The following is a 27330-nucleotide window of genomic DNA, read 5'->3' as shown; positions in this document are numbered from 1 at the left end:
GACAACATGTACACTACTTTTCCCACGTCTGAGAATGAAACAGTAGATTAAATGGGAAAACCACATCCTTATTAACGGTGACAACAAGGTAACCACCATTTTAACAGAGACATACATTTGCGTCTATGCATCTGTTAATGACTTATTTGTGAAACTAAATGAGCCAACCATCGTGACGACTGAGATAAACATACCTTGCTTGCGATTTCAACATGAAGATACTCATCACTAAACGGTGCCAGATGGATCCTGACAAGAAACACTAGCTATCAACTTATATCCTGATGCTGCTGGAAAGCCAACGACCATAAACTTCTACTTACTATCCAAAGAACAGGAAATAAACCATCAAAGCAACACAGTGGCCCATATCAACTCTTCCATTCACAAACATAAAAAATCTTTTGCTCTCTCTCTCTCTCTCTCTCTCTCTCTCTCTCTCTCGTGGAAGGAGAAGGCTAACCTCCTTCAGATGGTCTTCAACGAAGGCGCACAATGGAAGAAGGAGAAAGAGAACCTAAACACGGAGATTAAGCACTTAAGGCGGATTCACAAACACTCAAAGAAGAAGTCTCAGCACTCAAACGGGAGCTTGTTGACAGAGCAAGCAGTGGACTAGAGGAAGGTGAATTTCAGCCCTCTGTGATAGAGGAAATCAAGGTAACCAAGGAATAGGTAAGGATGACCAAAGAGGAAGAGAAACTGAATGTGGCAAAGACATCTTCATGGGCAGATATGATAACAAAGACACAAAAGAAGGCGGATGAGGCCAAAAAATGGATTGAGGTCGCCAAGAAAGGGAAAGGTAAGGAAGCTCCTTGTACACCGACGCTTATCAACATGACCCTCGAAGAGGAACAAAGGAGGATGCGGGCTCTGCATGTGAGCGTGACCGGCCTCAAGGATATAAACAATGTGGAGAAAGAGGTCACAAGCCTCACATCCATGATGGGGGTGGAGAAGCCTCTGCACACAAAGGTATGGAGAGTAGGCAAGAAAAGTGATGGCCCGGGAGAGTCTTCAAAGGAGAGAGCTCTCATACTACGCTTCCCCTCCTTGGAAGAGAAGAAGGAATTCTTGAGGAAGAGGCCTACTTTCAAGAAGACAGGTATTTTCCTCGACGATGACCTTACTCTCTCACAGCTGGCACATATGAGAGAGGTAATGCCAGAGATTACAGCGGCAAGGGAGAAGGGAAAGATAGCCTTCTACAGAGATGGTCGGGTGGTGATTGTAGAGCGGTGTGTTGCATGACGGTGTGAGACCTATGGGACCACACTGAAGATTGCTACTTGGAATTGTAATGGGTCTATGAGGTTGGACATTCGTGCATTTAAGGACAGTTTCAAAGACAAGGACATTGTATTCTTCTCAGAGACTCACCAGGCCCCTGGACAGGTGATGCCACATGTGGTGGGATATAGGGGGAGACAGCCCACAGGATAGCTACAAGACCTGAGCATGGGAGTAGAGGTTCAAGAGGAGTAGCAGTGCTATTTAGAGAGGAGATACAGGAACTACTACATATTGTACCTAGAGATGAGCATGCTAGATACATGTGGGTGAGACTAAGAGCTGACACAAGTCGCTTTCTATACATTGCCATATGTTACTTTCCTCCCAGTACGTCAGTATATGCTGCATCCAGAGGGCAGTCGCCTTTCTCTATAGTAGACGATGATATATGGGAGTTTTCTAGGAATGGTGATATCATTCTCCTAGGGGACTTCAATGCCCGAACGGGCAACTCTCAGACAGTCTTCTACGACACTTCACATAAGATGCTTAGAGAGCTGGATGTGGGTGAGTTGGGGCTTGACAGACAGTCACATGACAGACAGCAGACAGAGTATGGGAGATACCTCATGGAGATGACTACACACGGGTTAGCTTTACCTAATGGCTTACAATGATTTCCTCGAGCAACCGGATTCACATGCTTTCCACACAGACATGGGGCCAGTAAAGTGGACTATGTTATGACATAGTCGAGCTTTGTCCCTCACATTCAGGATTTCACAGTGGGAACCAGGCCAGTGAGCGTAGAAGTGGATCATGCTCTCTTGACAATGTCTATTTCATTTCAATATAGTACAGCCCAGACATCAGGAGGCAGGTCACACACCCGCTATACATTTACACTAGAGACTGATTCCGTTTATACAGAGGATATCTAGGACAATCTATGAGAAGGCACAGCTGCCACACCTGATACACGCCTCTCAGTGGAGGAGTGCACCACTCTACTGACTGAGACACTGCATGGTGTTGCATCAGTGGCATACCCACACACTCAGCCGGGCAGGACACAACATTCTAGGAGCATACCCCAGAATAGTTGGTATGATGAGGAGAGGAGAGAGACGTGATCCCAGCTTCAAAGGGATCTTCTTTTAGGATTCATCAATTACAGACAGTCTCGGATTGCTTCCCAGCGCCTTGTGCGACGGAAGAAGCGAGCTTACCTAGCTCAGATGGAGCGCGACTTATATCAGACGTTCTTGAGTAGGGACTCAAGAGAGGCATGGCGACTCTTTCATGAGCACTCCCCTTCCCCAGTGCTTACTTCACCTGATGTGTGGGGCCAATATGCGACCTCGTTATATACGGTTCCTGGACAGGAACCCCTTCCAGACCCTACAGAGCCATGCCCAGCTACGAGCACCTTCTTCACCACCAGGATGGTACAGAGGGCCATTGACAGGATGAGGACCGGGAGGGTATATGATCATGATGGTCTAGTAGCGGAGCACTTTATACATGCTAGGGATATGTTGATGGAGGTTCTTGCAATGCCGTTCAATCATGCCATGTGTGAGGGGGGTTACCTGAGACTTGGAGGTTGTCTACTATTGTGCCTATCTTCAGGGCAGTTGATGTCGCGTGACACATCCAACCCTAGGTGTCTGTGGACAAGCTACAACATGACCAGGGTTCAGTCAGTCTAGAATAGGAATTGATCTGGCACTTTTGTGAGTCTGTTCGCAGACCGTGCATGACCAATCCTTAGATTAGATGCATATCCTCCGGTTGCACACAGCATGATCCCGTCAGAATCCATCAGGGGAATTTTCCAGTGCATTAAACCTATTTTCCCTATTTTTGACATTTTTCACTTATTTATTAAGTGACTTTTGTTGGGAACTAGGTAGGGCAATTTTGCTAAGATAATATATAAGCAAACCAAAGCTAGCACTATTTGGCAGAAGAAGAAGGAGAGCATTAGGCACTCAACTGCAGCAAGCCCTCTGGAGACCCTTCTCAGCAAGACGACCCTCACCATTGCCTTGGGCAATTTCAGCCAGCAACAGGACAGTAGCTTCAGAGTTTTTGACCAGAACCCATCAGCGTTTTGGTGAGCAAGCATCAACGTTTTCAGCCCTTAGCGAAATTCAGCAAGAAGAAGCTTTTGCAGCCTAGCATTTTTCAGCCTTACCAGCGTTTTTGCATCAGCAAATTCATCCTGCCCTAGGCGCTTCCAGGAGCAATTCTGCCAGCGTTTTTAACCAGCATCAGCCAACGTCTTGAAACAGCATTTTTCAGCAACAAACGCAAGCGATCAGCAGCCCTGCAACTAGCGTTTTCTTCAGCCATTGCACTTGCAGATTCCCGGCGACAGTAGACAGCAGATCAGCCCCGGCGTCTGCAGATTCCCACATCAGCACAGCAGATTTCCTAGCGTTAGCAGATTTCCCCGCAAGGACCAATCTCAGCCGTAGCGTTTTTGGTTTGCAAATCAACCTCAGCCTTTTTGCAGATCATCGCGACAGAATCAGCCATAGGACCAAGGTTTTCAGTTCTCAGCCTTTAAGCACCATAAGGACAACGATTTTTCAGCAGCAAATCAGCGATTCGAAGCATTTAGTTTTCAGCCATAGTCCTGTCCTCATCGTCCACACCATCGACATCGACATAGCAAGCATTTAGGATCATCGCATCAGCCATTGTATCAGATTGTGCAATCAATAGTAGACCATTCTCGCCATTGAGAGTGGGGCCTTCGGAGGAGGGTTTTACAGCGTCTCTGGTGTCGTATTCTCTTCTCTATCTCTCAGTCTCATACATTTTCACGCATAGTGTCCATTCACTTTATTTGTGTTTATTGCACTCTCTCATTAAGAACGGAAGGCTCTCCCTTCCATAAGAACAAAAGGAACCTTGAGCACAATTCAGAGCACTCATCTTGAGCAAAGTTCAAACATTCATTCCGCTGCACCTTACAGCTGATCCTACAGAGCCTGGGAACTACCACACTATTATGGTTGGACACACATTGGCACGGTTGTATGGATCCATTCTTGAGCAGCACTTGAGTAATTGGGCAAAGGGTGAGGGTGTACGAGCAAAGGTCAGGCCGGTTTCAGGAGGGGTTTCTCCACTCTTGATCATATTCTGACACTCAGAGCCATCATTGAGGAGGGCAGGTCACATGGGAGACAGATTTATTGTAGCTTTGTGGATTTCCACAAAGAATTTGACATGGTACCAAGAGCTCGATTGATGCGCAGATTGCAGGAGATGGGGGTGCCCATAGAGTTGATTTGGGGGATTATGGCTTTGTACAGATCAATGATGGGACATGTACGCACTCCGGAAGGGGTATCTGATTTAGTTCACCCTACTATTGGGGTGAAACAGGGCTGCCCATTGCCTCCTACTCTATTTGGTATGTATGTTGATGAGGTGTCTGATTACATTGACAGAGAGGGTGACAGAGGTGCCCAGCTGGCAGGGATATGGATCCCATTGTTGTTATATCCTGATGATATTGTGTTGATATCAGACTCACCAGAGGGTATGCAGCGACATTTGGATGCACTACACAGTTTTGCAGAGGATAGTGGATTGTGTGTAAACCTTGGTAAAACCAAGGTTATGGTATTCAACACCACACCACAACGGATCAGGAGATCAACACCTGCTTTCACATATGGTCAGGAGATTATGGAGTATACAGATGCATACACTTACCTCGGGGTAGTCTTTATTGGGCCGAGATTTTCTTTGAGAAGAGCAACAGAGACTAGACTGACTAGAGCTTATGCGGCTTTGGGAGGATTGGAGAGGATGTGTTCGCACGTTCAATTCCAAGAACCTAGGACAAAGTTATGGCTCTTTGATACTTTGGTTGCCTCTACCATGCTATATGGGGTGCAGGTTTGGGGACCTTTTGTAGGCCAAGATGGTTGGAGACGTATGGAGAGGCCTTTGGTAACTATGATCTCTCGGCTAATTAGAGCCAAGGCCTCAGTACCACATGATATCATTCGAGCGGAGTTAGCTCATTTATTCTTCTGATCAAGTCTTCCTGAAGAAGGATAGGAAATTTCTTTGAAACTAAGAATTTGTTCATAGGTTTGTAATCAATTACTAACCTCTTTTTTCCTCTCTTCTGTTCGCTATGATTGTTGACGTAGAAGGCTCTGCAGGCCCAATTTGAGTTGGAGGGTTGGATTATTCCTTTCTGCAAAAGATCTTCTATTTCTCGACGAGAAAGCTCATTATCTGAAATTCACATTCCTGGGTGTGAAGCTTTGGTTGGGTTAACTTCAGGGATAGCAGGGAGAGTGATCATGTACTTTTCTTCATCCCAAAAAGCTAATGGGTTGTCGGAGGTTCTCTGCATGATTTTCTCTTTTATTTCTTCTATTTGGGTTTTATATTTTGCTTTTTCTTTTTGGAACCATTCTCTAAATTTGCTATCACAGTAATTGATGGAAACTAAACAGCTATTGATAGCATAGCTGGCACTCTGCTTAATTGGAGTAGTATACCTTTTGCCCAAATAAGAGAAATGAAAGCTGGTTTCTATGAATGTGCTAGGGGCTAGTTTTGACACTAGGTCGAATCCAATTACTAGATTATAGCACATGTTTGAATTGTGTAAAGATAGTCTGATAGGTAATTTGGCATTACCTAGTTCTATACATGCATTATTCTGTGATTGTTGCCTTGGAGCCATTACCATATTTTACTTGCCTGGCTTCTGGATATTGTTTGATTGTTGAGACGGAAATAAAACTTTTTTTGCAAAGCTTCCTCCTGCACTTGTATCGACTAAAGCATCCGGAGCAATTCCTTGAAAACCTTTCGGCTTGATTAGTAATCCAACAATAGGGATGGCCACATTATTATTATTGATGATTTGTGTTTCGTTGGCCATATTCATTTCTCTAGACTCCTTTCTTTCCTCTGGCTAAGGCTTGGGTTGCTTAACCAAGGTTATCAACTCTTTAAGATTTTGAATATCTTCTTCAGATAGTTGATTACCTTTTGAAGTTGGCTCAGCTAGTTGTTCTTTTGGTAGCAAGATATCCGATGGAATTGGAGCAGGTGGAGTTGGATTTCGAGAGAACTGAGAAGTCTCACACCCCCCCCCCCCCCCCCCCCCCCCCAGGAAGGAAAGTGATTTCTCGTGCAGTTAGATCAGCTTCCCATCTCAGGAGAGCCTGTTGTTTTTCTAGCATAAGCTGGGGTTGGCGCAATTCCTGCTCTCTTTGACGAAATTCTTTATAAGAGTGATCCTGTTTATGTCGGGATGTTGATGGAATATCTTGAGGAAAATTAGAAGCTTCTTCATCAAAACTAGAGGAATTGGAGGGTGTTCTCCCTGGCCACAATTCTTAGAGAGGTCGAGCTTTGACTTTGCCTGAGACCAGATTGCTGATGAAGTTGTGGTCAAAGAGAGGCTGACTTGCTTTGATTTGTTTTAGTCTCATTTTAGTGGCTAAAGCTGGAATGACCATTCATTCTAAAGCGGGTGCTTTAGGTTTGTCAGCTTCACGTAGAGCATTTCTGAGTTGCTTCTGATAAGTAGATGCTTCTTTAGAGGTGTGTTAAGAAAAGGTCTTCTTACCTAGTTTTTCAGATTCGAAAGAAGAATCTGAATTGCTTGAAGCAGAGTCATCTGATTGGAATTGTTGTTTTTCTTTGGAAAACCTTTTCCATTGTTGCGGGTTGAAGGGAGTACGCATGAAGTCTTCTAGGCTCATGACATTCATTGCAATAGGGCAATCTTGAAAGCTTGAGTCGGAGTCGTAACTGCTTTCTTCTGTCGAAGGCATTTTGCTTTCAAGTTGAGCAACATTGAACTCGAAATCGAAGATATCTGAAGAAGATATCTCAGAGTAGCTATATCTATCTTCAAGAATAATATTCTTGAATGCTACTGATTTTTTCTTCTTTGGACATTCTGAAGCCCAATGACTTTGTTTACCACAAATAAAACATTTATTACCATTCTTTGAAGATGTAAACTTACGTTTTCTGAAAAACCTATGCTTGGGTTTCTTGCTATATTTCTTCTTCTTCTTTCCCTTCTTTCAATGCTTGCAAAAACTTTTTTTCTTTTTGTCTGCACATCCAAAATCTCTAGAGTGGTAGTTCTGTTTGCAGAAGTTCTTCCAAGGTTTGGAATCCTTCAATTCTTTTTGTGCTTGCTTTTGAATACAGAGTTCCTGTATGGCCACCTATAGAGCTTGGATTATATCTCCAAGAGTTGCTGTTTGGAGATTTAGATTTTGGTTATCCAACTTCTCAATAAGGAGCTTTGTAATAGCTTTTGGTAGTTTATGCACAAATTCTGCTTTGATTTCCCCAGAATGGTATTTTCCAGCTTTGTATATCAGGTTTTTGCAATAAATACAAAAATTCCACATAGAGGAGAAGTTACAGATTTGAACCTCATGAAAGGCTTGTAAGACAAGCATTGCTCGATCCTCTTGATGTCCAATGAATTCTTTGTAGATGCTCTCTATCAGTAGTAAGAGAGGCGACGCATTACCAACGGGTCGTAAGATAGAGTTTTTTGATCTCTGGAGGTAACATTTCCCACCACCGTTTTGAGATACTTGTAAAACCATTAACTGCAGCTTTTATTGCAGTATGTTGTCGCATTCGCCAAAATAAGTTCCAAGGTGAAAAGGTACGGAGTGTACGGTACGTAATCAGTACGTAAGGTACGTACTTCTGTACGGATCAGCCTTTAAGGTGCGTGACCAGTACGTAACATTTGTAACAACAAAAAGAATACTGACTTTAGCCTTTTTCAGCCTATACATACTAGGAACTACATAGAGTCTAGACATAGATACTACTTCAAACATCCATTAAATACTGCTTCAATCTAGTTCCTAAAAACAATCTCAACGGCTATGTAACGTACAACAACGTTTTCTTCATGAAGTAGCCATCTCGAATGGAATATCCCGCTACTACCTCCCCATTCTGTATTTGATTGAATACGTCTAAAATCTAGATACTAATGGCAAGATGTCCCTTAAAAAAATAAAAAAAATAATTTTAAAAAAAAACCCGTACACTACCTATCCGTACGTACAGAACCGTACCATACGGCTGCACCGTACTGTACAGATCCATACGTACGTACGGATGCAACCTTGAAAATAACATTTGCTGATATATCCAATTATGCATGTATTCTAGAACAAGAATGATGTCCTCTTATTCTAAACTATCAATGTTGTAAAAGGTAATGTCACCTACCTTTTTTATACCTTGCACAAATTGGGGATGTTTAGAAGCTTGGGCTGCACTTGTTGAGGCTTCATCCATAGGTTCATCTTTTTCCATATGTAATGGCACCAGAGGGATTTCGGCTTGTAAATCATCAATTTATGACTCTTCCTGAGAAAAAGGGCTATCAAATTCTATTGGAGGAGATGGAAGGTTGTCATGAATGATTTCTGCTTGAAGACCATTGTAAATTCTTTCATCATAGAAAGAATCAGACTAATCCCAGTCACCATGGATCAAACTGATCCCAATCACCATGCATAAATGCAGGACCATAATTATAAATTCCAACTCTATGTTTTGTCATTGACATATCCCATATTGGCTCGAGTTGTTCTTCAGTCCATTTGTAGTCGATGGATTCTATGGTTACTCCTTTAGGTTTTATGGATGACGGTTTACCTGCATTATCAATTAGTTTGTTGCGATTGTTGTGGGAACAAGCAAGAGTGTATAGATCTCTATCATCTTCCTCAGGCAAGCCACTTCGTGGCTGGTAATAAAGCTGCTCCGCACCTTTCCAGTCTTCCCACCCCGGTTCAATGTCTGAAGAACTATCCTGTTCTTGGTCAAAGGACAGATTTTTGCCAAAATGACCAAAGCGACGATACAATGAGGGTTTATAGAAAGAGAAGTAAGGTAGCTCTAGAGAAGAGGGGACAATTAAATCTGTATGTGCAGAGGAGGGAGATGTGTCAAGCAGTTGTTGTAATTGAATTTGCATATGAGCAAGTTTATGAGTAGACCCAATAACTAACTTATGCAAGTCATTCAATTGCTTTTCAAGGAAATGCAACTTGACAGTATGGTAATTTCTTTGAAGCAATTCAAGGGGAGGTTTTGCTTGATCAAGCATAGTTACGTAAGGAGCTATAGAGATTTTATCAGTGTCAGAGACATAAAAATCTTTTCCTTCGATCATGCAAAACTGGATAGTAAAAGCAGATGAGGAAGAGTTTAGTCTTCCAATTAGTCTTAAGCAATGCCTACAAAAGGTTTTATCTTTATTTTCAAATGTTTCCAAATGTTGAAAATTCTTTACTTGCATAGCTCACTTTGTAGGGGCTTTATGCACAATAGCAAAAGAAATGGACTTTTGTGAACTAATTAAATAATTAGAGGAATCTATACTATCTACACTTAGAACTCTATCTATAAGTTCTGTTTGTAGTGTACGCTATGTATCAATTGCCCAATTTCTTGGCTTCAGACCAAGCAATTTGATCACAGCGAAGCATCTGAGAATGATCATCTAAGCGCATAATAATGTTTTGCCCTTTATGATCTTTTTTCTCACTTGCTATTAATCTACCTTCATATATTGTTGGTAACCCGAAGTTAATTGCTCTCCCTAAAACAAAGAAAGCTATTTCAACATTGGGAGTTAAATGCTTTAGATCACAGCCAACAATTTTTATTGCAAGAGTTAAGGCTTCGTCATGACGGTTATCCGCCTCGATGCCGACATCATGCTTTAAAAACCGAAAGTCCCGTTGTCTTTGATCGAGTGGTAAGGTAAAGATGTGTACAAGTTCACAGCAACCAGCTAGGAAGATGGTGCTCATGGCGGCCCTTGAAGTGCTCGAAAGCTTGTGTTCGGGCCTACCATGGCAAAAATCCTGTACCCTGGATGCCTTGCCAAGCCTATGATGATGGCCTTTGCTGCATGATGACATGCAACGCGGATGCATAGGATACTTGCCGCTAGTCCTCGGATGCATAGCATGGGATCTTGCCCGAGTGTAACTGCCCTTGCATGGTCAAGGTTAGGGCACTTAAAAAAAATAACTTTGTAAAACCTGTAGCTTGCATGGCGGCAGCCGACTGCGCGAGCAAGGAGATCAACAGGGTCGTCCATGCAGGCCATCTCCGGGCAAGGCCATATGACGAAAAATCTCCCCCACGGCAGCGCGAATCACGCAAGCTAAGCCGCTACCCGTTTCGTGCAGGTCCGCCATGGCCGTTTGTCCAAACAAGGGAGCTTTCCCACGCGGCCAGTCTTCCTCCCCGCTCTGTAGGGGCGGTGTCCCATCACCCGACCGAGAGAGAGAGAGAGAGAAAGAAACAAAGAAAGAAAGATTTTTAACGTCTATGTCAGGCCGAAATCGGCCTATGAGACAAATCAAATGTACCTGGTGTGTATGTCATCCGTCTATCGGAAAGACAAATGAAACAAAACTGATACAAAACTGAACTGAATGTAGGTAGTGGAGTATCTGAGGAGGGATGGAGCTCTATCTCTAGGGGTATATGCATGTCTATATGCTCAAGGTAGTACAATCATGAGAATGCATCAAGCTATCTAGCTCCATCCTGTACTAATGGGGGGATGTAAGATGTGGTACATGGGCGGGTCTGGTGCTAAGGCTACCCGGATGAAAGATGTCGGGTCGGCCCTCATCTGAGCCACTCGCTCCTCAGTGGCACGGCGCTCCCGGGCTCGGATCTCCTCGATTTGTCGGTGGTGGGAGCTCGCGCCCCTGTAGCCTGCGACTCGTGGTCGTCGTCTAGCTCGGCTCACCTCTGCCTGTGGGAGTGTCACTCCCCTTTGAGTGTCTGGTGAGGGAGGGGCGGCAATCCTCTGAAAGAAGTCTGTGAGCTGCGATTGTCTCCCCTCTGTCTGTGTAGCTGTGTGTGGCTGTAGTAGTGTGTCCCGATGGCTCTGTATCTCTAGTAAGAAACGTCCGAGCTGTCTCTGATCTCGAGAGTCCATGATCTCTCGGAGAGTGGGCTGTCCTCTGAATAAGGCCTCATACCTGCCTCTGATCTCAGTGTATGCTCTGCATCTACATACAAAGTGCTCCTCACTCTCCACCTCCTCTGTGCAGGCTCTGCAGACTCGCTCCTCCCTGGGAACACTAGTATGTCTCCCGATCTCAATCTCTAACCTGTGTGAAGCCACTCTCAGCTGACCAATCGCCACCCGTGAGCTATGTGGCATATATGTGTCCATATAGCGTGGTCTCTGTATGAACCCCCCAAACAATATGGTGAGAAACTGGTCTCTGTAATCTGACATCCTCGTCCCCAAGCCAGGTGACTCCCAGACTCTCCTAGTGTATAGCTGCCACAGATCCTGTCTCAATACCAAGTTCCTCTCACTGCGAGAGAGGTGAACATATGGTGAGTGGGGGTCGTACTGGAATGGTGGTAGGCTCTCCATGTCAAGACAGTGTCCCTCAAACCATGCTCTGACCTGTGAGTACCATGCTCTCTCATGCCCACTCTCTGATAGCTGTATAGCTGCCTCAAATGCTCTACGAGTAAGTCTGTCAAGAGGTAGCTCTCTCATCCTCTGGATGAAGCAGACTGTCTGGAATAGTGCCTCTACGACCATAGGTGGTGTGGCGAGCTCGGCTCTAATAATGTCATGTGGCACTGTCTTCTTGCTGCGGAGCAAGCGTGAGATCATACATACCTGTGGCCTCTCAAGCTGTGTCCACTGGTCAGCTGTCAATCCTGGTGCCCATACTGCCACCGAGTACATCAAGGCCGGGGTGACTAAGGTGTCGAAAAGCCACCCCTTCGTGCGGGGCTCCTGAAAGTGTGCCTGGTGGCATCTCCGCTCTAGCATGGTCAGAGCTGCATATCCTCGGGTGAGCCTGTCAGCAGCAGCCTGCCTCATAGTGAAGGGTCCTGGTAGGCTGGTGAATGTGATGCCAAGGTAGACATAGGAGGTGACTACATCAACCTGTCCTCCTGCTGCTGTGAAGGTGGCAGCGCTCCTCACTGCACTGGATGTGTGAAAGATCATAACCTTGGTTTTGCCAAGATTCACAGTCAACCCCCTGTGTGTGCTGAATTCGTCCAAGGCCTCAAGATGGCGTTGCAAGCCCTCGGGTGACTCTGAAATCAACACAATATCATCAGCATATAACATGATGTGGACCGAAGTACCCGCCAAGTCGCTCCCCTCTCCTCCTGCTCGCAGTATGTAGTCGGAGATCTCGTCGATGTAGAGCCCAAAGAGTGTCGGGGAGAGTGGGCATCCTTGCTTAACATCAATGGTGCTAGCAATGGTCTCTGAAAAACCGCCTGGGCAACGAACTCGACCCGTCACCCTCTCGTAGAGAGCATATATGGCCCAAATCATCTCTGTTGGTACCCCAATGCTGTGAAGGCGCTGGAAGAGTCTCTCGCGTGGGACTGTGTCAAAGGCCTTGCGGAAATCCACAAAGCAGCAGTAAAGCCTCTTCTTCCGCGCCTTTGCCCCATCAATGAGGTAGCGCAGAACGAAGATGTGATCAGTGGTGGAGAAAGCTCGTCTGAAACCTGCCTGGCCTGGAGCTCGTAAACCCTCGGTCTCTGCGTAGCAGCTGAGCTGTGCCTCAAGTACTGCTCCATATAGCTTGGCCATCGTGTGGCCAATCATGATAGTCCTGTAGTTCCCTGGGTCCAGGGTGTCGCCAGATTTGTGGATAGGCACTATGGTGTGCTGTGTCCACTCCTCTGGGAAGTCCTCCCCCATAGCCCGGTTGAAGACATGTGCAATCAACGGGGCTATAGTGGAGGCCGCATAAATGATGTGCTCACTCTGTAATCCAGTATGGTCAGCTGATCGTCTGTGTTGCATGCGGCGTATGGCCCTCTCTACCATCTCTGCTGAAAGAAGGAGCACGTGGGGCGTGGCTCGTGTGGCTGTGGGATAGGAGGCTGCCCTGGCACCTCATAAAGTCGCTCTGCATAATCATGCCATATCTGTGGATCCTCAATAGCTGTAGTCGGACGTGGCTCGCGCAGGGTGCGCCATGCCGTCGCGCTATCCATGCTCATGAATAGGCGGTATAGCTCAAGCTCCTGTGCCTCTTCGAATGCTCGCCGCTTTTGGCGTGTCAGCGTCTTCATATGCCGTCTGGCCTCTCTCTCTGTGATCTCTCCTAAGGCTCGCCGTGCACGGAGGCATCGGTATAGCTCTCTGCACTCATCATCATACCAGCGGTTCTGAGGCATAGTCCCGGGGGGGGGAGTGCGTCCTGTGTGAGTGGTGTGTGGAAAAGAGCTAATAGCTGAAGTGTGGAGAACGGAAGAGATATGTGATGTGAGAACTGAGAGTGGTGTGGATGGGTGGAGGAGGCATAGGCCATGCTCGACCTCGGCCGAGTAAAGAGAGGCTAGCTCATGTGTGAAATGGATGGTGGTGTGTGGAGTGTGTGCTGTGGAGCTGTGTGGGATGGTATCTCCGGTGATGGAGAAAGAGAGGTATGTGTGGTCGGCTCCGATGGGTATGGGTGGAATGGTGAAGGATGTGATAAGGTGTGTAGCCTCCCTGGGTCCCAGAATATAGTCGATTGTACTCCCCCCTCCCTCTGTAACTCCATGTGGCATACAAGTCAGGCCCCCTGAGGTGGGCCACTGGACCATCCCGTTATAAATAACGAGACGGTGTTGGGAGCCAAGTCGAAGTAGATGTCGTCCGTAGGTTGTGACCGGAGCTCTGTCTGCTGTATCTCTCATAGTAGCCTCCTCATCTAGAGTGTGTAGTGCCTCTGGGTCCTCGTGGTCATATGCCTCACACTGCTCACTGCGCGTACGAGCATTGAAGTCTCCCATAAGGAAGACTTCACCCAGTGTGGAGTACTCCATAATCTCCTCCGTGAGGCATGCGTACGGTGACTCCTGCTCAATAGGGGCGAATCTGGAGCCTGTGGGAGCAAAGTAGCAAAGGGCAATGTAGACGATCCTGTCTCGTGAGAGCTCGAGGCGAATCCACATGTAGCGGGCCTGTGGGTCCCGGGCAACAATCTGTAGTCTGCTGTGAAGCCCCTGTCTAAAGAGTATGGCCACTCCTCCTGAGCCGTGAGTGGTGTGCTGGCGCATACATCCCCGATGTAGAGACTCCCACTGGAATCCATGTATCCGTGGTAACCCTCTCTCTGGGCTCTCGTGTGTCTCTGTAAGTAGAATGATGTCTCGACCTCTCATCACCTCCTCAAGTCTCTCTGGGTGTGTCCATAGGTCTCCATTGCAATTCCAAACCGTGACATGAATCTCCTCGTGTGTCCCACAGGCCGCGAGTCCCTATGCGATGGTCTTGCCATCAATGATAACCCTACCATCTCGATATACTGCCTTCTTCCCTTCTTTGCGGGCTTGGTGGACTCTAGGCATGCACGCGCGACGGTGATCTTGTTGCATCTTTGTGAGGTCATCATCAAGATAAATCGGGGGGCCTTCTAGCCCTCTCAAGATGACCCTCTTTCGGAGGAAAGAAGTTCGAGACTCCTCGGAGGCGAATTGGAGGATGAGAGCTCTCTTCTTTGGATCTTTGCCGGCTCTCCAAACTTTGGAGAAAGGGATCTCTTCTTCCTTGTATCCCACTTTCTTGCATAAAGCTTTCCCATCGCTCTCGGGTGTAGACCCTTCTTCTTCTTTGATGCCGGTCACTCGCACATTGAGACGGCGAGCTTGTCGCATCTTCTCCTCCTCGATGGTTGTGTGTACGATGAGTACCTCATCTTTTTGGGCTTCCTCTCTTGCTACCTTCTTGATATTCTTTTTGACCACTTCGACCCATCCTTCTTTGGTGGCCTCTAATTTGTCCTCAATGCTTGCGGTGAGGGCTTTGGTGATCTCCTCCTTGAGGGCTTCCTTAGCCTCCTCTTTAATCTCTCCTTCCTCGTGGGTGAGGGATGTGATGGAAGCATGAAGGAGATCGATTTGTGCCTTCATCTCTTCTTGCTCTTTCCTCCATCTCTCCCTCTCCTTCTCGTTCTCCCGTTCCCTTCTCTCCTTCTCCTCTTTGAGATTTTGGATTTCCGCTCTCATGTCCTCCTTCTCTTCGTTCCATAGCTTGATGAAGGTGGCTTTCTCCTCCCTCCATATCTCTCTCTCCATCCACCATTCTTTCATGTCCTTCTCTAATTGTGCAAGCCTCTTGTTCGTGAGCATGAAGGTTGTCTTCATTGTCGATGTCGGCGTCTTGATGATGGGGGAAGACATGGTTGTCTTCGAAACTACCCTCTCTTCATATTGTGAAGAAGAGGGGAGAAGGGGAAGAGAGGGAGTACGTGTGTGTATGCGTGTATGTGTGTAGTGTGTGTGTGGGTATGTATCCGTGTGTGTGTGTGTGTGTGTGTGTGTGTGTGTGTGTGTGAGAGAGAGAGAGAGAGAGAGAGAGAGAGAGAGAGAGAGAGATGGCTGCGTGATGGGGAGCGAGGAGGGGCTGCGTGAGGGGGAGGCTGGAGGGAGGCTGGAGGGAGGCTGCGAGGAGGGGCTGCGTGAGGGAGGGGGAGGGGCTGCTTGAGGGGAAGAGAGGGAGTACGTGTGTAGCAAGGAGAGGCAGTTCAGCAGCAGCAGCAGGTTGGTATAACAGCAGCAGCAACAGGCGGGTACTGGGGGTGCTGTGCAGGTGGGGTGGGCGCGCTGAGCAGCTGGGGTGACACCAGCAGCGCGCAGTACAGCAGTAGTGTGCCTGGAGCAGCACAGCAGCAGGTACGCGCGCTGGTGCAGCAGGAGGAGGGCGCTGGTGCAGCAGGTACGCGAGAGAGAGAGAGAGAGAGAGAGAGAGAGAGAGAGAGAGAGAGAGAGAGAGAGAGATCATGCAAGGCTTCCTCCTCCTCCGCAAGGCTTCCTCCTCCTCCACAGCTCCTGCCTCCCCCTGAGCTCTGATACCAATATAAGACCTAGGGAACTAAGACCTGGGATCCTCCTCCCTACCGCCCCTTATATAGGACTAGCTCCTAGCTCTTGCCCTAAGCGGATCCCCAGTCCACACTGGTCCAGTCCAGGCCCTTGGCCTAGGTCCCTGACCCCCTAGGTTGGGCCTTGCCCCGTAGGACCCTTGTCCTGACACACATCCTCTAGGGCACTCCCTCGAGTAACCAACGGACAACCCACCAGACGACATATACAAGACAATAGGCTGAATCCTTTTTCCAAACAGAAAATAGTGCAGCTCAGACTGACGAATTTCATGTACTCCAGGGGATAGAGGTGCTTTCACTATAATAACCTGCATCCAATCCATAAGAACTCTATGTGGAACCCCAAAATAGGAAGCGGTCCTCATGCAGCCATACTGAGCTCATATCGTACAGTCACACCGCCATACGGATTCAAATACAAGCTGCCTTTTCTTTAAAATAATGCATGAGTCCTGGCTCTTAGTGACCACTACCTAGGTCATTTTTCATGAGTCCGTAAGACCCTTTAACCTTAGCCCCAGAGCCCTAAGTCATGAGGTAATCTGCAAATGTTTTTTATGCTTTTTAAGAGTTCCTCACCACACAAAAAAACGCACGAATCCACACCATATGATATAAATTGAAACACACTATATTTTTATGTATAAAACCGTATTGCACTTTACTGGACGACCGTAGGACAACAATATGCACCAAGGGAAGGTACCATGATGACTCTGTCTTTGACCACACCAACCACCCCATGGCATCATCAATCTGGCCAATCACCAGACACTCAAGACAATCATAGTCCATGACGTCCTCCAAAATTTGATCTATCAATGCATCCATTATAGATGAGGTTGTCCACAACTGATCATGCAATGTCTGGAATGCGTGATGCAGCATCGGATCGGCGACCCCTCTAGGGCAAGGAAAATAGAACCTCGTCTCTCATAGTGCATAAAAAACCACAATGCAGAAAGGTCCAACCCTCAAAAGTGTCTCCCAACCAAGCCAAAACGAGGCGCAGAGATGCATGCAATTCCAAACCTAAGCCAAGGGGGGCATGACAACCATCTTCAGTAATATTGAGAACATTAATGACTCCCACAGATAAATAAGTAGCAAAAATGGAAGAATCTTGACAGAAAATGAAGGGAAGACAAAAGAAAGAGCATTGCTTGTTTCCTTGTAAATATTATGTAGCAAGCTCAAAGATTGTTCCTTGACACATTCCCAGCTGAAGTTTCAAATGAACAGTCGTTCATCTTCACTTTTTTATCACTCACTCAAAAGTGTTTAGGAGCAAAAAAAATCATGCATTTGCAATTCTGTTTCCTTTTTAGGTGAAAGTTTGTTGTTTTCTTGCAAGAATTTGCATTTCACAGACAATGACCTCAAAGAAAAATTAGTATCGAGCACAATTAATAAAGAGTCGAGAAAACACAGGGAAAGAACCCATCAAAACATAAGCATGGCAAAGACCTGCTGATTTTCCCAAATTCACAGCGAATGCATACACCACCAGTAAAATTGAACTGACCTTCCAAGTGATGGAAACATTTTGCCAGTAGGTTTCAAAAAGCGATCCCTTGATATAATATAAGACTCCAGCATCCGTTCATTCACAAGTAAGGTTCCTGAGTAGCATACCCACTGATGAGCTATCCCCACGTTATTAAATGAACCCTACAAACTAGCTATGCAGTCTTACAACCTGACCACCAGTCCTTAGCTTGCAATGGGCAATATGCAATAAGTCCTATGACCCTTGATTTCTTTTTGTCATATCAAAAACTTGCTTTCTTCGCCATAGATACTCAGTAAGTAGCATTTTCTAGCAAGTTCTCACCTATAAATCCGCTTAGTTTATCGTACAGTACCCTTCATTTCCTTTTGTCTATTACAAACTCGCCATAGACACTCAGTAAAGAATAAAACAAGACTCACCCATGGGTTCTGATATAAGGATATCTGCTTTCTCAGGAAGCTCAACTTCTTCAACTTTTCCATGGATAACCTAAACAACATCCTCCATGAACACTTGTCAATAATTATCCATACAAGTGGGGAATTCTTATTGTTTATAGAATGTCCTTATTAACCTTTGAACACTCACTGTTATAAGAGAGCTTAAGGCAGGATTTCCTGCAATAAGTTTGCGAGCATGCTCTGCCATATTGGACGCCTCCACAGCGTATACATGTTTGGCTCCAGCCTGGACAGCAAGAAGAATGTAAATGACAGAGCTGCCAAATGAATTTTGGAAACTAAAAGTCAAAAGATTGCCACTAGGCACACATTGGATGTGTCACATCAGCAATAGACTCTAGTGCAGATATATGCCTTAGATAAACAGAAGAGCACACATAAGGGACAATCCGCACGCTCAGGCAGCAGACATCAAAAAAGAGCAAGACAATCATAAAATGTCTGAAAGCTTCAAGCCAGATTTCTTATATAAGTGCTTTCAACTCTTCTTCGGGTTGAGTCGGAAGTGAAGGACAAAAAAGATTTTCTCACAGCAGGAGACAATATGGCAAAGATTAGCATGGCTGCACAATTTCTCTCCTACAAGGTTTGGCACTTTCTATCAGGACCTAGTCTTTGTTGATGCGAACACTGCTTCCATTGCCAATGGCAGATCAAAAAAAGAGGTGGCAGTAAGTAAGAGCAGATTTAAAGTACAACAGCCTTCCCAAATATTTGATCAAGTTCAGGACTTTCCGGCTCTTGATGCAAAGTGGGATGGAGGAGGGCTTAGCAAATTCTCCTCAGCTACTAGAGTTGTACCTTGAGGCTTAGCTCCGACTATTCCAGAACTGCACGTCAAATCAGCGGGTTGAATCTGGGGCGCTGTGTGCTGCACAAGAGGGGAGCCACTCCACTGCTTTGTCATAGATTACCTAGAAGGAATGAAGTCACTGATTTCTCTCTAAGATTTTAGGGGTACTGGCAGGCTGACAATATTCTGCCGAATGACTTTATAAAAAATGTACATTGAAATGGGAATTCCTAAAATAAACTTGCTACATTAAAATGGACCCTCCACATAAACATTGAAGGCCCGGCCAACTGAGCGAATTAAAGACGTAGCAGACCCTTTTGGATTTTCCGCCGAGAAAGAAATACCAAAAGGGGCACCAAGCTTTGGGGCCAATGCATCTAGGAGCGGAATTCTAATTTCTCTCTCTCTCTCTCTCTCTCTCTCTCTCTCTCTCTCTCTCTCTCTCTCTCTCTCTCTCTCTCTCTCTCTCTCTCTCAGACATGGTATTAGATTCACTATTTTGTAACTGATTGGTCTCATAGGTCATTTTGGCCTTTTGAAGACGTTAATATAACATTTCATTTCATTTCATTTCATTTCTCTCTCTCTCTCTCTCTCTCTCTCTCTCTCTCTCTCTCTCTCTCTCTCTCTCTCTCTCTCTCTCTCTCTCTGCTGGTCTCATTGTAATCAGTTGGTCTCATAGGTCATTTTGGCCTTTTGAAGACGTTAATATAACATTTCATTTCATTTCTCTCTCTCTCTCTCTCTCTCTCTCTCTCTCTCTCTCTCTCTCTCTCTCTCTCTCTCTGCTGATCACGTGCAGGGCTCCTGCATCCGCTGGTCAGCGTGGAAGCTTCCCCCTGTCGCCTACTGAATTCACCTTTGCTGCTGCTGTTTCATCGCCAACTGCTGCTGTTGGTTGTTCACCTGTGGCTGCCGCTGATTCACCTACTGCTGCTGCCCCCCTTGTCACCTACTGAATTCACCTTTGCTGCTGCTGTTTCATCGCCAGCTGCTGCCATTGGTTGTTCACCTGTGGCTGCTGCTGATTCACCTACTGCTGCTGCCGTTTCATCACCAGCTGCGGATGTCAGATAATCACTTGTGGCCGCCACTGAACTGCTGCTCTCTAAATGGGGCAGCTTGGCATGGATGGGCTGTTTTAGAGCTTCTGCAAGGGAATACTAGAAAGGCTCGGGAGTTGCTAAGTAAAGGACTAAGGTTTTGCGGAGGAAACGAGTATCTGTATCAAACATTAGCTCTCATTGAATACAGAGCAGGGAAGGTTGAGGAGGCAAGAGTGTTTCTTCAGCCAACCAGTATCTTGCAATCCTAGAAGTTGTGCCACAACTGGTTGAAGTGCAGAATGTGTTTTTGATGGAGCTCATGAGCGCTTTGCCAGGGTGTAAGCCCCATACAAAGGCCATCTTTGTGGTTACAAACAAGCGGATAACACAAATGGAAAGGGAGATGAAAGAATGGAAAGCAGATACGGAGGGATGGTGGAAAGAGAAGGCCGACCTTCTTCAAATGTTTCTCAACGAAGGCGCGCAATGGAAGGAGGAGAAAGAGGGCTTGCACGCACAGCTACAAGCACTTAAGGCAGATTCAAAAGCACTTAAAGAAGAGGTCTCAGCCCTCAAGCGAGAGCTTGCTGATAGAGCAAGCAGTGGACTAGAGGAAGGGGAATTCCAGCCCTCGGTCATAGAGGAAATAAGGGTCATCAAGGAGCAGGTACGGATGATCAAAGAGGAGGAGAAACAGAATGGGGTAAAGACGTCTTCGTGGATGGATGTGATCATGAAGACACAAAAGAAGGTGGATGAGGCCGAGAAATGGATAGAAGTCGCTAAGAAAGGGAAATGGAAAGAAACCACATCTGTCCCCACTCCTACAATCATCAACATGACTCTAGAAGAAGAGTAGAGAAGGAAAAGTAGAGCTTTGCATATAAGAGTAGAGCTTTGCATATAAGAGTAACCGGTCTAAAAGACCGAGATGATGTGGAAGGGGAAGTCGAAGAACTTCTCCGCATGATGGGTAGTGAGGCTACTCGTACAAAGGCATGGAGGGTAGGGAAGAGGACACAAGGAAATGGGGAGACTTCAAAAGAGAGAACTTTAATCATCCCTTTCCCATCGATAAAGGCAAAGAAGGACTGCTTGAAGAGGCGTCCTACACTAAAGAACAGGCATATTCCTTGGAGATGACCTCACTCTCACACAGCTTGCGCATATGAGAGAGAGATTCGAGCGGCAAGGGAGAAGGGAAAGACGGCCTTCTACAGAGATGGTCGGGTGGTGATTGTAGAGCGGCGCTACACATGACGGTGCGAGACCTATGGGACCACACTCAAAGTTGCCACATGGAATTGTAATGGATCGATGCGCCTTGATGTGGGTGCTTTTGAGGATAGTTTTACGGGAAGCGACATCATCTTCTACTCTGAGACGCATCAAGCCCCTGGGCAGTCTATGCCTCACATCAATGGATATAGATGGGAGACGGCCTGTAGACAGGAGACACGATCAGAGCACAGAGGCTGGGGCTTAGGAGGAGTGGTAGTGTTATTCATGGAGGAGTTGTAACCATTGATACATATAGCCCGCAGGGATGAGCAAGCTAGGTACATGTGGGTGAGATTGAGAGCAGAGAGAGGCAGAAATCTTTACATTGCTATTTGCTACTTTCCCACGAGTACATCAATTTATGCACCACCCAGAGGACAGTCCCCCTTTTCTATTTTGGATGATGACATATGGGAGTTCTCTAGAGATGGTGACATCATCATTCTAGGGGATTTCAATGCTAGGACTGCTCATCATCAAACAGTATTTTATGATACTTCACAAGAGATGCTGAGATAGCTGGATGTTGCAGAGACGGGCCTATCCAGACTATCACAGGATAGGGAACACACTGAGTATGGACGACACTTGATAGACATGGGGACTGCACATGGATTGGCCATCTTGAATGGCCTACAAAGATTTCCCACTGCGAGAGGTTTTACATGCTTTCCACACTGACATGGAGCCAGCACAGTGGATTATGTCATGGCACAGTCGAGCCTCATCTCTAGTATCCAGGATCTCATGGTTGGACCCAGACCTGTTGGTGTGGCAGTGGATCATGCTCTTGTGTCGTTGACCATCTCTTTTCCGTTTAGTGTACCATACAGGCCACGGGCAACAGCCCCTACTTGCTACACCTTCACGCGGGAGACGGACTCTGTATACATAGATGGGATCCACAGACGCATGTGCACAGAGGAGCCAGGGCGACCTCTGGAGGAGCTTACTACTATACTGACACAGATACTACATGATGCAGCAGTAGAGGCATACCCACATAACCAGCCTGAGTAGAGAAGGCATTCGGGGAGCATGCCCCAGAACAGTTGGTATGATGAGGAATGCCGGGACACTAGAGCTAGACTTCAGAGGGAGGTGCTTTTGGGGGACATCACTCACAGACAGTCACAGATTGACTTCCGACGCCTAGTGCGACGGAAGAAGAGGGCATTTTTGGCTCGCCTAGAGCAAGATCTATACCAGCTATTCCTGAGTCAAGACTCACGTGAGGCATGGCGGCTCTTTCATGAGCACCCCCCCCCCCCCTGCCATCACTTCTATAGAGGCCTGGGGCTAGTACGCATCATCTCTGTACACAGTTCCTGAGCAGTCCCCCCTTCCTGAACCCCCCCCCCCCCCCGATCCATGCCCACACACATGTGCTTTTTTCACCACTCAAATGGTGAGGAAGGCCATTGACAAGATGAGGACTGGGAGAGCAAATGATCATGATGGCTTAGTGGTTGAGCATTTCACGCATGCCAGAGATCTACTAACAGAGCTTCTAGCAGTTATGTTTAACCGTGCCATGTGTGAGGGCTTGCCTGATACTTGGAGCCTATCTACTATTGTACCTATCTTCAAGTCGGGAGACCCTATGGAGCCTGGGAATTATCACACTATCATGATTGGACACACATTGGCAGGGTTGTATGCATCTATTCTTGAGCAGCAGCTGAGTAGATGGGCAGAGAGGGAGGGGATACGTGCAACCAGGCAGGCAGGGTTCAAGAGAGGTTTTTCTACTCTTGACCATATCTTGACACTCAAAGCCATCATTGAGGAGGGTAGATCACATGGGAGACGGATCTATTGTAGCTTTGTGGATTTCCGCACAGCATTTGACACAGTACCCAGAGCTAGATTGATGCGCAGATTACAGCAAATGGGAATACCCACAGAGCTCATTTGGGGGGTCATGGCATTATACAGGTCAGTAGTGGGGCATGTACGCACCTCAGAGGGTCTATCCACACCGGTTCACTCAACTATTGGGGTGAAGCTGTTAGGGAATAAAGGCCTAAGTGCCTTGTACTTATAACTTATAAGTTAAAAGGACTTATAAGTGAGGGGGCCCAAGTGTGAATGGCCCCCTAGTCACTTACTCATATACTCAAATATGAAGCCCAAAATGCATAGCGTGGCTTTTCCCCAAATTCAACGAGCTCTCTCTCTCTCTCTCACGTTTTCTCTGCGTGAGCATCCTCAGCGCCTCTCTCCCCTTCTCCTTCACTCTCATTGCATAGGACAGCAAGTGGGCTCTCTCTCCTGCTCCTCCACACGTGGTATCAAAGCTTTAGGGTTTCCAAGAGAGCCATCTTCGCAACACAGATCAGAATTCTGTTTTTGCTCGCTGCGGGAAGGATATTCAACCGTTTTCGATCAACTCTGTCGCGAAGGGATCCTCTCACCGTGTAGAATCGACCTCCGGTGACAGTTTCCCCAAAATTAGGGTTTCAAAAACTGGCGAACAGCAGCCTATTTCTGCTGAAATTGACCAATTTCGGGGTCAATTTGATGCAATTTCATTAGGGCAAGTCTCACAGGTCAATCTTACAGGTGTTTCCACCAACGAGGTTCTGAAAATTCAGCAAAACAGGTGTTTACAGGTCTGATTTTTGCCCTAAAACAGGGAATTTCAGCAAGCAAATGATGTATATACCTTGTGGAAACCTTTGGTAAGGGTTTGGCAGTGAATGTACGCCGTTTTGGGGTGATTTCGCGTGAAATTTGCTCGCTGTTTTTCTGTAACAGAAAGCTGTTTTTTGCCCGATTGCACACATTTGGGAGTGTTTAGGTCGGCAAAACAAGGTTTCAGTGTTTGCAATCACTCAGAATGGCTTCTAGCAGTGAAAGTGACAATTTGTTGCACATTCGCAAGCTTGAAGGTGCCCATAACTTTGCTATATGGAAGAAGCAATGTTATAATGTGATGTTGCAGAAGAAACAAGCGAAACCTATTAAGTTACAGGGTGTGAAACCGGTTGATATGGAGGTTGAAGAATGGGAAGAAGTGGACGAGTTGGCTCGCTCCACGATCATGCTTTCGGTGTCTGACAATTTACTCTTCAATGTAGAGAATGAGCAGACAGCATGGGGCATGTGGAAGCGTTTAGACGAGTTGTATGCATAGCAGAGTGCTGCCAGTAAAGTGTATTGGCTTAAGAAGCTTATGGATCTCCGCATGAAGGAGGGCACGCACATGTCAGTGCACCTCAATGAATTCAATTCTATTTTCAGCCAACTGACAGAGCTGAAATTCACGATTGATGAGGAGTTCAAAGCTACTTTTCTGCTATGCACATTGCCCGAGAGTTGGGATGTATTCCGGACAGCTCTTAGTAACTCAAGTGCGTCACTTAAGTATGCAGATGTAGAGAGTTCTCTCTTGATGGAAGAGATGAACAGGAAGAACACCACAGGTGGGTCTTCTAATGCATTGCACTTGAGAGGCAGGTCTCAACAGAGGGAGAAATCTGACAGTAAGGACAGGGCACGCAGCAAATCTCGTAGGAAAGATGTTGTGTGTCATCATTGTGGAAAGAAAGGGCATTATAAACGGGAATGCTATGAGTGGAAGAAAGAGAAGAACAAGGGTGCTGAAACTGATACAAAGGACAAGGGAAATGCCAAGAAGAGCACTGTGTTGATTGAGGAAATCAATGTTGCTAGTAGTTGTGACAGTGACAGCAGCACTGATGTACTCAATGCCTCTTCTGTGGATGCACATACCCTTGCTATGGGTTCTGATGTGGACATGCATACTTGGATTCTTGATTCAGGTGCCTCTTTTCATGTAACACCTCATAGGGATTGGTTTACACAGTACTCAGGTGAGGTGCAGGGCACTGTTTATTTGGGAGACAACTATGCATGTGACATTGCAGGTATTGGCAGTGTCCAGTTTTCCTTTGCTGATGGTATGACTTTTGTTTTGCACAAAGTGCGCCATGTGCCACAACTCAAGAAGAGTTTGATTAGTACAGGGCAGCTAGATGATGCAGGCTATCACACCACTTTTGGTGATAGCAAGTGGAAAATTTGTAAAGGGGCCCGGATTGTAGCCAAGGGTTGTAAATCGAACACTTTGTATCCTTTGCATGTATCTAGTGTGCGTGACCATGTTGTCGCCGTAACCGAGCATCCAAGTGTTTCTTTGTGGCATGGTCGGTTGGGACACATGAGTAAAAGAGGAATGGAAACTCTGTCTCGTTGTGGTTATTTGCCGTGTTTGAGGTATGCTGATTTTTCTCATTGTGAGCATTGTATTTATGGTAAGCACAGTCAAACACCGCACAAAAGGTCACTTTCTTTGAAGTCTGACAGGTTAGACTTAGTGCATTCCGATGTATGTGAAATGCCACAGTTGTCCTTAGGGGGAAAGAAATATTTTGTCTCGTTTATCGATGATGCTACACGTAAGGTGTGGGTGTATCCAATACGTGCTAAAAGCGATGTTTTGGATACTTTCAAGAAGTTTCTTGCGTTTGTTGAGAATCAAACTGACAAGAAGCTTAGGTCTTTGCGCTCAGACAATGGGGGGGAGTATGTATCAAAAGCATTTATTGACTTTTGTGCTACTAAAGGTATTAAAAGAGAGCTCACGGCTCCTTTTAATCCCTCTCAGAATGGAGTTGCAGAGAGGTTGAACCGGACTATCCAAGAGAAAGTTCGGAGTATGCTGTCACATGCTGCATTACCTCATGGTTTTTGGGCAGAAGCTGTACAAACAGCTATTCACTTGATTAATCGCTCACCTAGCAAGGCTTTGGGTGGAAAGGTGCCTGAGGAGGTGTGGTCTGGCAAGCCACCCTCATATGCACATTTAAGAGTGTTTGGTTGTGAGGCCTATGTTCACATCCGGAGTGAACTGCGCACCAAACTAGAACCAAAGTCTCATAAATGCATTTTCCTAGGATATGGTGAGGATGGTGAAATGGGGTATAGATTATGGGATCCCGCATTACGGAAAATCATACGCAGCAATGATGTCATCTTCAATGAGAATTGCATGCACAAACAGCCCACAAAGGTCGAGGAAGTGCGCCGGGTTGTTTTTCGTGAAGATGTTACATATGGACAGCCAAGAAGGCCCAATGTTCAGCAGCCTTTACATGCTGAAAATGGTGCTGAAAATCAGCCATTAGCTGCTGAAAATCAGCCCCAACAAGTTGCCATTGATGCACCATAGGTAGGGGAACAGGTTGATGCTCCTAGACCGCCCGTTGTTGCAATGCAACCGGCTGAACAGCCTGCTGTTTTTGATGGTTTACAGGCTGAAAATCCACCTGTTATGGATCATTGGGTGCGTAGGTCTACTCGGGTGACAAGGCCCCCCGATAGATATGAACCGTCTTTGGACTATGTCATGCTTACTGATTGTGGTGAGCCGTCTTGCTATAAAGAGGCTATGCAACGGGAAGACAGTAAGAAATGGTTCAAAGCAATGGTTTCGGAAATGCAGTCTTTGGAGAAAAACCATACATGGGACTTGGTTGATTTGCCTAAAGGGCATAAGGCTCTGCCATGTAAATGGGTTTACAAGACCAAGGTCACATCTGATGCTTCTTCTAAGTACAAGGCACGTTTGGTTGCTAAAGGGTACAAGCAAAAGCATGGTGTTAATTTTGATGAGATTTTTTCTCCTGTTGTAAAGCTTGCCACATTACGTCTTGTTTTAGGCCTGGTTGCTTCTGAAGATATGGAGTTAAAGCAAATGGATGTCAAAACAACGTTTTTGCATGGCGATTTGCTTGAGATGATCTATATGATGCAGCCAGAAGGTTTTGTGTCAAAGGGGCAAGAGAAGAAAGTATGTAGACTCTTGAAGAGCTTGTATGGTTTGAAACAGTCTCCCCGTGCATGGTATCACAAGTTTGATACATTCATGAGGTCTCAAGGATACAAAAGAAGTAATTCTGATCACTGTTTGTATATCAAAACGGCAAGTGATGGATCTCTTCTATTGCTGATTTTGTATGTTGATGACATGCTTATTGCGGGTAAAAATGTCACGGAGTTGGATGCATTAGAGCAAAGCTTAAAAAAT

The 27330-nt window shown here is 46.1% G+C and overlaps 1 protein-coding gene across 3 annotated transcripts in view; it reads right to left on the bottom strand.

Moving 5' to 3' along the window:
- Positions 1–27330, bottom strand: part of LOC147446514 (putative histone-arginine methyltransferase CARM1) — a 121792-nt gene that overhangs the window by 26441 nt on the left and 68021 nt on the right. For all 3 annotated transcript variants that reach the window (XM_086525731.1, XM_086525730.1, XM_086525732.1), the window contains exons 7-10: positions 18280–18378; positions 18111–18180; positions 17704–17800; positions 195–249 (exon numbers count right to left, since the gene is read on the bottom strand). In XM_086525731.1, coding sequence (XP_086381857.1) covers positions 195–249; positions 17704–17800; positions 18111–18180; positions 18280–18378 — 321 coding nt within the window. The remainder of the gene's footprint in view (positions 1–194; positions 250–17703; positions 17801–18110; positions 18181–18279; positions 18379–27330) is intronic.

The sequence above is a fragment of the Adiantum capillus-veneris genome, chromosome 12 (assembly GCF_014529385.1).
Source record: "Adiantum capillus-veneris isolate H3 chromosome 12, ASM1452938v2, whole genome shotgun sequence".
Classification (NCBI taxonomy): Eukaryota; Viridiplantae; Streptophyta; class Polypodiopsida; order Polypodiales; family Pteridaceae; genus Adiantum; species Adiantum capillus-veneris.
The sequence above is the reverse complement of the archived record's forward strand: the minus strand, read 5'-3'. Positions and strand labels throughout refer to the sequence as shown.